Here is a 12,693-nt window from a genome sequence, read left to right as displayed (position 1 = left end):
AGAGTTCCCCTTTTCATTGGCTTCAACTTTATTAGGGCTCCATGATGCCACACTCATTGAAATTAAGGGCAGTCGTTCTCGCCTTGCCTCACCTCAGGAATTTGGACCAAAGCTGAGGCCTTAAGCTGAGTGGCATTTGCAAAAGTCATACTGAGTACCAGTGAGCAGATTATTGGGATTGTATTCTGATGACCAACACCTTCAGTTATACCTTTCATTGCTTTTGCTAATGATTGAGTGTTGACTGATTGTGGTAATTGGCCTGATTGGATTTTTCCTGCTTTTTGTTGACAGGACTTTTGGCAATTTTCCACATTGTTAGGTAGATGCATTATTGTAGTTGTACTGGAGAGCTTGGCTAGAGGCTAATTTGAACAATTATTCTAAATAAACTCATTTTGGCTGTGCTTCCCAGGCCTTGGGGCACCCATCAACTTAAAAGGAGACGTGAAGAACTGAATCAATGAAATAAACATCTTTACTGCTTCTGGATCAAGAGGAGCAGGAACCTATCACCCCAATCCCACCCCCTGCAAAATGCTTAGGAACTTATTTGTTGATTGTAGCAGCCTAAGGATTAAACTTGAGATGTTACAGATCATCATGCACTGAACCCATCAGGGACTATATGATTTTAAAACATCGACGGCTACTCAAAGCATACAAGGTATAGTGAGAAGATGCATATATGAAAAGATTCAATCTTGTTTTTGTGATTGATGGCGCAATTCATGGACATGTAGAGATGATTGCTAAAAGGAGGAAAGTAGAAATCAAATATGATCAATAAATAGGTATTATTGGCATTTTTAAAAAAGAAAAACCAACAGTAAACTTAGTTTTTTGCATTGTCCCATGTTTATGTTCTTCCAGAAAATGATCAAAGAATACTTAAAAGCTTCAGCAAATATATTGACTCTAGTATTCCAGGCGAACTCACTAAATTACTTACAATTTTAGAAATAAACATATTTATCCAGAAATCTCTTCGTTCAGCACTATGTTTTGTGGGAGCCTTTGGCAATCTGTAACTCTGATAAAATTTTTATTTTTTTAAACTTCTGGTTCTTATCAACATGCTGCTGGGGGGGGTGGTGGTGTGGTTGTCGCTCATGATTTTTTTAGCCATATTTATTAGTGTCACAAGTAGGCATACAATAACACTGCAATGAAGTTACTGTGAAAATTCCTGAGTCACCATACTCTGGCGCCTGTTCAGGTACACCAAGGGAGAATTTAGCATTGCCAGTGCACCTAACCAGCACATCTTTTGGACTGTGGGAAAAATCTGGAGCATCCAAAGGAAACCCATGCAGACATAAGAACATAAGAAATAGGAGCAGGAGTAGGTCATCTAGCCCTTCGAGCCTGCCCCACCATTCAGTAAGATCATGGCTGATCTGAAGTGGACCAGTTCTACTTTCCCGCTTTCTCCCCATAACCCTTAATTCCCATGTCTATCAGAAACCTATCTACCCGTGACTTATATATATTCGGCGAGGTAGCCTCCACTACTTCAACAGACAGACAATTCCAGAGATTCACCACCCTTTGAGTGAAGAAGTTCCTCCTCAACTCCGATCTAAACTACCTTGAGGCTGTGCCCCCTAGTCCTGCTACCCTTTCTAAGCAGGAAGAATCTCTCTACCTCTACCCTATCTATCCCTTTCATTATCTTATATGTCTCTATAAGATCCCCCCTCAGCCTTCTAAACTCTGAGTACAGACCCAGTCTATTTCAGTCTCTCTTCATAGGCTAGCCCCCTCATCTCCAGTATCAGCCTAGTGAACCTTCTCTGCACTCCCTCCAAGGCCAATATATTCTTCCGCAAGTGCGGCGACCAAAACTGCACACAGTACTCCAGCTGCGGCCTCACCAGTACCCTGTACAGTTGCAGCAAGACCTCCCTACTTTTATATTCTATCCCCCTCGCTATAAAGGCCAACATTCCATTCACCTTCTTGATCACCTGCTGCACCTGCAGACTGGGTTTTTGCGATTTGTGCACAAGGACCCCCAGGTCCCTCTGCACCATAGCATGCAGCAGCTTTTCACCTTTTAAATAATATTCCCTCCAACTATTATTTCTACCAAAGTGGATAACCTTACACTTGCTAACATTATACTCCATCTGCCAGGTCCTCGCCCACTCACTCAGCCTATCCAGATCTCTCTGCAGATTTTCCACACCCTCCACGCAATTTGCTTTTCCACTCATCTTCGTGTCATCAGCAAATTTCGTTACCCTACACTCAGCCCCCTCCTCCAGATCATCTGTGTAAATGGTAAACAGTTGAGGCCCCAGCGCTGATCCCTGTGGCACTCCACTAGTCACCAACTGCCAACCAGAATAGCACCCATTGATTCCAACTCTCTGCTTCCTACTAGACAGCCAATCCTCTATCCACGCTAACATCTTACCCCCAGCTCGTGCACCCTAACCTTTTGCAGCAGAAATCTAAAAAAACCATATCCACCGGTTCCCCTCTGTCTACCACACTAGTCACATCCTCATAGAAATCCAGTAAATTTGTTAAACACGACTTCCCCTTAACGAATCCGTGCTGTGTCTGTTCGATCAAACCATTCTTTTCTAGGTACCTCGCTATTTCTTCTTTGATGATGGAACCTAGCACTTTTCCAATTACAGACGTTAAACTAACCGGCCTATAATTCCCTGCCTTTTGTCTGCTACCTTTTTTAAACAGCAGCGTAACATTAGTCGTTTTCCAATCTTCTAGCACTTCCCTGGAGTCCAGCGAGGAGAACGTGCAGACTCTGCACAGAGCGTGCATGACCCAAGCTGGGAATCAAACCTGGGTCCCTGGTGCTGTGAGGCAGCAGTACTAACCACTGTGCCATAAGGGTAACTTAACCTAAAAAGCAGTTAAAATTCGCGCATGCATACATGCTATGACAATATGGACATAGAACATAGAACATTACAGCGCAGAACAGGCCCTTTGGCCTGTTAAAAAACCGACCAGTTAAAAAACAATGACCCTCTAACCTAAACCAATCCCTTTTCATCCATAAACCTATCCACGGATCTCTTAAACGCCCCCAAACTAGGCGCATTTACAACTGCAGCAGGCAGGGCATTCCAATCCCTCACCACCCTCTGGGTAAAGAACCTACCCCTGACATCCGTCCTTGGAGTCCAGACTTTTTTTATAAATTAAAAATTGTCTATCAAGAAACATATACAAAATGTGCATTACTTCTACAGAAAGAGAATGGTGTCGGCAATGGATTTGACACTTTTACCTTGGGAACCAGGCCCCCCAAGGCTAACTCATTCTTTCAGCTAAGTCAGCACACACCAGGAATCAAAATTAGAGCCACTATTGTGTTTATCAACTTGGTCATCGTGGGAGCTAAATCAGCAAGAATTTTGATTTGTCTGTGGCTGCCTCACAAAGATTACTTTAGAACATTTTGCTTTTCGGAATCATCAAAGTCAAGGATACATTCATATGAAATATCAGGTGCAAAATAAAGTTACAATTGAATATTTTGTATGTGTATCTAGCCCTGATCTTCTGTTTTCAATTAATGACTGGAATCGGGATGCTAACAGAATTTTAATAAGGCAAACATAGACCACCAAATTACTCCACAATGTTAAATGTTGTAAAGCACTTTTTTATATGAAGACATGTCAGTTCAGTTGATGTGTTTGTACTCTTGCCTGTGAATCAGAAGATTGTGAGTGGAAGGTCCCCTATGATTTGAGCATATAATCTAGATAAATGTTTCAACTTTGTCTTTTGAATGGGATGTTAAACTGAAGTCTTGTTCTTATGTATTCAAATGAGGAACAAACGATTCTGATTAAAGTTTAAAATATATTTATTAGTTATGAGTAAGGCTTACATTAACACTACTGTGAAGTTCCCCTAGTTGCCACAGTCTGGCTCCTGTTGGGGTCAGTGCACCCAACCAGCCCATCTTTCAGAATGTGGGAGAAAACTGGAGCACCCGGAAGAAACCCACGCAGACATGCAAACTCCACAGCGACCCAAGCCGGGAATTGAACTCGGGTCCCTGGAGCTGTGAAGTAGTAGTGCTAACGCTCTGCTACCGTGCCATTTCAGCTAAGGGATCCTCCTTAAATGGGCGGTCATTTAATGTATTGTTTCTGAATTTTTTCCACATACTTTTGTCGCTGCTTTCATAAAATTAGGAAGAATAGTTACACTTCTAAGTATTTCATTATCTCCCTTAAGTTATTCTGGGATTGTGGAGCATGTGATTGTGGACCGTATCGATGTAACATTGAGTATGAAAGCTAACTGTTATCATTGGATTTGTAGAACTGCTAAAGCCAGCTTAAAGTTGCTTAACCTTTTTCAATGGCATGATGTGACATTGGGGTGCACGGTTGACAGTGAATTTGGCCAGTACTTTCCATTCGTAGAACAGCAGGATCAACTGCCCCTGATCCCATCTGCCCTGTTCTTTTTCATATTATCCTCTCTCCATGTTTCCTCTTGCTGTCATTCACTCTGTTCAGTGTTATGTTGAAGATGTGATTTTCTTGCAGATGACAGCTTAGATTTAGATTACCATCTAATCATAGGGGATGCCAAACTGAAATGTGCCTCTTCTAAGCATCCAGAGTCCAGGACTGTAATTTAAATATTCTCACTCTATTTGTTGGCAAGCAGCCTTTCTTTATGCAAAGGAATTCTCTTCCAGCAATTCTCACTGGACTGAGAGAATAGTGATCATATTTGACAAAGTTGTCTTGATAAGTCTGATTCTTGGCTTGCTTGCCCTGTTGGGAAGAACTACTTTATATCCCCTGCCAATGTAGAAGAATTTCTTCAGCTGAGTGGTAGCATCTGATATTGAGTCCTGCTGTGAAATAGCAGAGATTAGAATTCAAAAAGTTGAAAGAAGCAGTGGTGAAAACGGTGTTGGGTGAAAGAAGATCTCCCCATACCCTGATCTCTGATTCTGCACTTCATAGGAATTGGTTGCAGTTGGACAGCTATGGGGAGCTGGTGGTTGTGGGGTGGTGGTGGTGGTTTGATTTGATTTCTTACTGTCACATGTATTAGCATACAGTGAAAAGTATTGTTTCTTGCACACTATACAGACAAAGCATACCATTCATAAAGATGGAAAAGAGAGAGTGCAGAATGTAGTATTACAATCATAGGGCGTAAAGAAAGATCAATTTAATGCGAGGTAGGTCCATTCAAAAGTCTTTTGGCAGCAGGGAAGAAGCTGTTCTTGACTGGTACATGACCTCAGACTTTTGAATCTTTTTCCCGCGGAAGAAGGTGGACGAAAGTATGTCTGTGGTACATCTTCCAATCCTGCCAGCTGGATCTTCTGGTCCTGCCAACATGAAAGGAGATTTATATGGCTGGTTGAATTTTTCCCATTTTCCATTTGGGAATTACTTTGGATGACAAATATTGCGACTTCATTGCCTACCCAGCACAGGTTACAGACTTGAAGGGTAGAAAATAACGTGTATAGAATGGTAAATGTGTTGCACAATTAAATCTTAAATCTAGGTAATCAACTATGCATCTTCTTGCAACTTTTTGTTGTTGTCTAGCTTACTAAGATTAAAGTAACATTTTGTAACTTGAAAACTATGAAGGCCAGAAGCTAATTCCTTTTTACCTTTAGAGTATGGTCATTTGCATTTGAAATGTTTTTGGTGCAAATAGTTTTAAAATATAGGCTGAGTCATCATGTGACCCTAAGTGTGTGGATTTCCCATCACTTTGCTCTTGTAAAGTTGAAAGAAATGCTGCTTTCTGAGGCATGAGGTTTCCACCATGTAATATTAAGTATAATTTTTCTCTCTCAATACTGGAACTGTTTTCAGTTGGCCTAACCCTACCAATACCATGAAGTGTGCACTGTAGTACTTATGGTCCACAAAGTCTAATTTCTCTGGAAAAAAACACATTGGCCAGAATTTTCCAGACCCCCCTGCGATGGCTCCTCCCACGGCAGGGCTAGTGAGCCATTCAAATCTCCTTTCACGTTGGCAGGACCAGAAGATCCAGCTGGCAGGATTGGAAGATCCTGCTGGCTTGAGGCATTGGCTGGAAAATTTCCTGCCCTGGGGTCAGTGTTGAATGTGAGATAGCGTTAATATTTTTGGTGAGAAGTAAACAAATACAAGAGTGCCATTTGTAAGACACCAATACAAGGTTAGATAGATAACGAGAATAAATGTGTTTAGTTAAAATGAACAGATGCTTACACTATTCACTGCAACAAATATTCCCACTTGGAGAATTTAAGATTAGAATCAATTATGTATTTTACTGTTGTGTGGATGAAACTTGATATAGGGTAATAAGTATATGGGTTTCAAATATTTACAGACATAGGTGTCTGCATTACTTTGATATATTCAAAATGTAACAAACAATTTACTGTGAAGACAACTTGTAATTACATGGTGCCTTTTAATATAAAGAAATGTCCCAAGCCGCTTCACAACTAGACATAAGAATACTGACATAAGAACAGGAAGGAGGAAATTAGGAGAGGTAAGCAAATACTTGGTCTAAGAAGTCAGTTTTTGAGATAGGTTTTAAGGGTGGAAAGAGGTGAAAAGACTCAGCACCAATTCTGGTGGAGAGGCTTAGCAGCAAAAAAGCCTTGGCTAAATTATAACTGAAGCCTAGTGATGTGAACTAAATTAAGTGGTTTTGTTTACTTAATGCCCTTTCATATGAATGATATTTCTGTTGATTGGATCAGCCACTCTAAAACAACCTAGGATTTTAAGTGGCTGAAACCGTGGGAAATAAATGTATGTCTGATTGAAGACTCGCACACGATGTTTGAAACTTTACGGCAAAGTTAGAATTTCTAATTCTATATTTGACAGTAACTTTAAGAAATGTATAAATGCACAAAATAATTTTATTAACTTTTGAACTTGTGCTCTGCATTTTGAAGTAGAAGATCCAAGAATAACATTAAAACATAACTGGATAGGCATGCTTATGCCTACAAAGCCTGTTTCTTTTTAGCCATTAGAAAGGTTCTTGGAATTTGGCCTGGTAAAATTGTATTTGATACCAAAGTATAAACTGTTGCATTTAATAGCTATTGTGAATGTTCAGACATAGAGAAAAAAAATCAGACAAGTTTGCATTCTTCGGTTCTATAATTGCTTGGAAATCTTTGAAGTTATTAACAAAATCATCTTATCATTTCTAGGTTGTTAAATTGAGAAAAGATGTCAAAAAAGCAAGAGCTTTAATCATCCGGAAACTGACGAGAAACATTGCCCAGCTGAAAACTAAAAAGTTGGTATCTGACGTGTTACTTTTTATTATTTGAAACTCAGTAACCCTGATACTTGCAAGGAAGTGGGGAGTTTGCAGGGGAAAAGCATGGCAGTATAGGAGAAATCCGCCAAAGCCAGAAATGTGGAGATCCATCTGGCTGCAGGGAGAAAAATCCAATCCTTGGAGATGGTGGAAATCAGGAGCGAATCATAGGGAAGACTGTAGATCAGATTTGGGCGAGGATGGAGTGAGTCGTTGAGCAGGGAAGGGGGAAGTTGGTTGTCATCAGCAGATGGAAACTATATATTTCCTTGAAGGATAGGAAAAAAGTGCCCCTAATTACAGGAGCACAGCTTGCCTTCTGGAACAGGCAGCTCCCACCTCCCTTTTGCTGTCAGGTTCCCCATGCCTTGGGAATCTGGCAGGCAACAGTTACATTTAAATGAGAGGGACTGGTCAGGGGTTATTTGGTTTGTTGTCTTCAAGCATCAGATAGCTGGTTAAGCTAATTGAAGAAACGATTATGGCCCTGCATGGCAACTACCTGGTTCTCTCCACTGTGGTAGCCTGGCAGATATTGGGATTTTTTTATTTGAAAACTGCTAAGAAGGTGCCTCGAGATGGAGGTGCGCTTTGTCTCCTTTACCTCCGTGTTGGAGGACCTCCTTTTGGCCCGCTAGCTTTGAGAGCCTATCCACCACCCTAACTGGATGACAAGTGTGTTCTCTCGCCATTAATTAGCCAAATCAGGCAAAATCTATGTTGGGTGACTGTCCCTGTTGCAGTCCATGGTCAAGATCCCATCTGACCTCTGTGCAGGAGTCCTGACCCAAAAAGCAAAATCTTGCCAAGGATTGAGGTTGTATGTAAAGGATCAAACATTTGGAGACAGAGCAATTGCATTTATATTTACTTGTCTGAAGTGTTTTATAGCCACTGAAGGACTGCCTATTGAATATGTAAGCTTTTCAGCTTTTATCCATTTCTGCGACTAATCTACTAAAATGTAGAACTAGATTGAAATGGTTTAATAAGGAAAATGCAGTGGATGCTGGAACCTGAAACCAGACCAGAGGTTGCTGGAAAAACTTAGCATATCTGGCAACAGAGAAAACAGAGTTCAGGTTTCGAGTCCTTTTGGCTTTGTCAAAACAGAGAGAGATTGTGTTAGATATTAAAATATAGCTGTGAGAGACTGCAACAAGACGTAGCAACTTTAAGAGCAAAAGACAGATAGCCTGGTGTGTTTGATGGTGGAGTGGGGGGTTGGGGGGTGTGGTGGGGTGGGGGGGTTGCAATCAGGCAATACGTGTATGGGATATTTTAAAAAGGGGGTTTAAAATTAAGGAGGATGGTCATTATCTCTTGCTACCAAACTAAATGTTGTGTCCCGGGCTGCAACGTGCCCAACCAGAAAGTGAAATGCTGCCCTTTCAGCTGGCGTCAGGCTTAACTGAGGCATCACAGCAGGTCAGAGTTGGATGTGTGGGCATGAGCAAGGTGCTGGTTAAAATGTCGCGTGACAGGAAGGTTGGGGTCATGCTTGCAGACTGACTGATTTAAGATGATTTAGCTGAAATTAGTAATATATTTGGATTGTTAACAGACAATCCATACTTTGCAGAATTTTTTTCTCAATGCAATTTTGTATCCCTTTCACTGTTAGCTATGGAGGCGCTAGTACCGTCACCTTTATGTCAGAAGGCTGTGAATTCATGCCCCAGTGGGCTGACGTTTCGGTGCAGTCCTGAGGGCTACAGCACAGTTGAAGGTGTTGTCTTTTGAATGAGTCACTAAACTGAGGTACTTCTTTCAAATTAAAGGAGTTCACCCACATGTCAGACTGATTCTTGTCCCTCAATCAACATATTATCTGAGTATTTTCTTTTTGTGACCTTGCTTTACACAAACTGCCATGTTTCTTGCATTGCAACATTGGCTACATTTCAAAAGTATTTCATTGACTTTTTTTATTTCTCAGAATGCAAGTGTCATAGGAAAGATGAGAATTTATTGCCCATCCCTGATTGCCTTGAGAAGACGATTGTTAGCCACAGTGGCACAATGATTAGCACTGCTGCCTCCCAGCGCCAGGGACCCAGGTTCAATTCCCAGTTTGGTCACTGTCTGTGGAGTTTGCACATTCTCCCCATGTCTGCATGAGTTTCCTCCGGGTGTTCCGGCTTCCTCCCACACTCCAAAGAGCTGCAGGTTAGGTGAATTGGCCATGCTAAATTCTCCCTCAGTGTACCCGAGCAGGTGCCAGAGTGTAGTGACTAGGGGATTTTCACGGTAACTTCACTGCACTGTGAATGTAAGCGTACTTGTGACTAATAAATAAACTTTAACTTTTCAATAGTTGTGTTGGTTGTCCTCCAGTGGCCTTTAGCACAAGGATGACCCAGAGGGTGGTGAATCTTTGGAATTCTCTGACCCAAAGGGCTATGCTGGTTGAGTCATTCAAGTATGTTCAAGACATGCATTTCTTCTTGTTAAAAGCATAAAAGAAAACTGAGATATTGTTGGTGAGTGGTGTTGAAATAGAAAACCAGCCATTATGTGGGTGGTGTGAGCTTGAAGGGCTGAATACCTACTCCTCGTATTTCTTATGTACCTGTCATCCTCTAGAATGATGCTATCCAATGGTAGCCTTAATATGTGATGCGCAGATTAAGGAAAAGTTAAGAGCTGGAGAATGCATAGCTGCCTTTTATGTGGAGGAAGACAAATCAACGGGAACTAACATTGATAGTTCAATTGTATCCATTCTCAGAAATGAGGAGAAGTTGAGGCTGCAGGAACCACTGCTACCTTCATAGCTTTGATGCGAATGAGGAGAAGAGCCCATTGCCATTTGAAACAGCTCAGGGAAGCCTGTAACTCTGAGGAACAGGAGCCTGCAGGAAGACTCAGATGCTGACGAGGAGGGACCAAATCCAGAAAGAAATTTGGCACAACCAAGGATCTATAGAAGATGCAACTTGTACATAGAGATGAGGAAAAGATAGTGCTGCAGTTGCTTTCACTTGTCTGAGGAGTGGAAGATCATATTTGCCACATTCTTGATGGGGAAACTGCGCTGCACCAAGTTGGAGAGCATCCAATGCCACTTGGTCTTAAGGTTACCACCGCACTCAACGTTTTTGTCAGCAGATCCTTCCAGGCCTCCGCTGGAGACCTTTAGCAGAATCTCACTATCAGTGACAAATAAAAGCATGACGTGACTGGCCCTTTTCAATAAAGCTCACCATTACATGCAGTTCCACATGGATGAGGCAATCAAGGGAGCCAGAACTACGGGGTTGCTCCAACCTCAGGCTTTGTGAAAGTGCAGGGTGCCATCAGTTGTGCACGTATGGTTTTGAGAGCTCCCTGGCAGCAATCTGAGATTCATTAATAGAAAACAATTTCACTCTGAACGTCCAATTGATCTGTGGTCACAGAAGGCTGATCGTGCGTGCTTTCTGCTTGGTATTTTGGGAGCTCTCATGACTCTTGCATCTTGAGTCACCTGCAGTTGCCACAGATCTTTGAGCACCAGTGGTGTTTAGAGGTTTTGCTCCTCGGTGATCAGGAGTTAAACCTCCCCCCCCCCCCGCCCTCCCCCAAAAGGATGTGGCTAATGACAGTTGTTCAGAGCCCATAGATTGCAGTTGAGAGACGCAGTGCTGCACATTCAGTCACAAGGCAGACTATTGACCTTTTTAAAGATGCATTTCAGATTCTAGATCGATTAGTCTGGACTCCCCAAAACTCACCACAGATCATGTCCCACATCATTGTTGTTTACTGCACTTTGCACAACCTAATGCTGCAAAGGGGGAATATTTTGCCTCAGGGAGACATGGAGGATCTACACCTCATCAAATGAGAAGGACATTGAAGAGATGAATTTTAAGAGAGTGATGAGTAGGACAAACCACCCACCATCCTTCCCATGGAGAATTCAATATGCTTGCATGCAGGAGCCACGGCATCAGACAGAATGTGGGCAGACTCATCCACTCTTCATTCCAGTCTGGTGAAAGCCTCTGACAGCTCTGCCTAATATTTTCCTGCCTGTCTTTGCACCTCCAACATTTCATTCCAGGCTGATTCCAGAGGCTCGTCATCAGACTGTACGGGGGCCAGGTCTCCTCCAGTCCTTCGGGTGTCAGGGGCCTCTGCTGTCACTGCCTCCATCAGCTATGCACTTGTGTCTGTGAAATGATTGCCAGATTGTGAACTCAAACTTACTCTTGAACTAGGATCCACCAAGATGTGAGCCTGTGTTGGTGGAAGATGCAGGTGAATGCAACAAACAATCTTGTTCAGATGGGTCTTCAGCATACTCATCTAAGTAACCTGGGGATGGTGCTGAAACGCTTACTGGAGCTCTTCCTCTGCCTTTTCTTGCTGTTGGCTGGGATAAAGAGAAGAGATAATTAGTGACTGACTGGGAAAGCACCCTCACTATCGCTCAATCACAATCATACATGATGTTGATGTATCCTGCATGGAGATTCATAGGTTTGTTGGAATTGGGGAGAGATGGTGGACAGAGAGCCCGATTTCACCTCCCATGCAGGACTGATGTCTATCTTTTCCTACAAGCTCTGCTGTGTGGCCCTCATGGAAGCAGAGAATCCACAGCTTCGGGGTTCCCTCCTCTGATCTTTAATCTTTCCCATTGATTATGGGTGAGCCCTAGATAAAGACAAGTAAATTAACTTTGAGCACTATGGATGAAAGAGCAGCTCAGAAGTGTGCCATGCGTGTGTCTGCTGAGTCCTCCCCATTAAGGAATGAAGATGCTGTTTGTGCAGCATCTTGCACGAGATGGTGAGCTTTGGCTGGTACAGGTTCACTTCCGACGTCCCATTTGCTTGTAGTGTGTGACATCCCTGTGGACTGTAACCCTTAAGAGTGTGAGTTTGAGGGAAAAAGTTCACTTTCACTGACAGAGCACATCAGATTGTTCTTTTCTTGCATTGTTAGTCAGTCATTTTCTGTGTGCCATGAGTGCTCACTCCCCTGACAATCTCCTCCCAGACTGGTTTGGTCAGGTGGGAGTGGGTGGATCTCCAACTCCTATTCCTCAAAGAGGTCCTCCTGTTTTTCCTGGATAGCATGACGGTTTTTTGTTTGGTGATGGAGAAGTTCACAACACAGCTGGCCTGCAATGAATGTATGTGCAGGTGACATTTAAATATGGTGCCAGGACCTTCGACCCAATGAAGTAACAGCAAGGCAAAGGAATTCAACAAGCTACTCACTCACATAGAACATAGAACACTACAGCACAAACTGGCCCTTCGGCCCACAAGTTGCGCCGATCATATCCATACATACCAGGTCTATCTATAACTCTCAATCCCATTAAACCCAACGTACTCATCCAGAAGTCTCTTAAAAGACCCCAGTGAGTTCACCTCT

At 42.5% G+C, this 12,693-nt stretch overlaps 1 protein-coding gene across 1 annotated transcript in view; it reads left to right on the top strand.

The window, feature by feature from the left end:
* The window catches only part of srfbp1 (serum response factor binding protein 1), a 202,637-nt gene that overhangs the window by 67,087 nt on the left and 122,857 nt on the right, over window positions 1–12,693 (top strand). The window contains exon 2 of the mRNA XM_080188964.1: window positions 7,208–7,296. Within this exon, the coding sequence (XP_080045090.1) occupies window positions 7,208–7,296 (89 nt within the window). The remainder of the gene's footprint in view (window positions 1–7,207; window positions 7,297–12,693) is intronic.

The sequence above is a fragment of the Carcharhinus amblyrhynchos genome, chromosome 5, assembly GCF_965287045.1.
Source record: "Carcharhinus amblyrhynchos chromosome 5, sCarAmb.v2.hapA, whole genome shotgun sequence".
NCBI classification, from domain to species: domain Eukaryota; kingdom Metazoa; phylum Chordata; class Chondrichthyes; order Carcharhiniformes; family Carcharhinidae; genus Carcharhinus; species Carcharhinus amblyrhynchos.
Note: the sequence above shows the minus strand (reverse complement) of the source record. Positions and strands in the feature narration are given on the sequence as shown.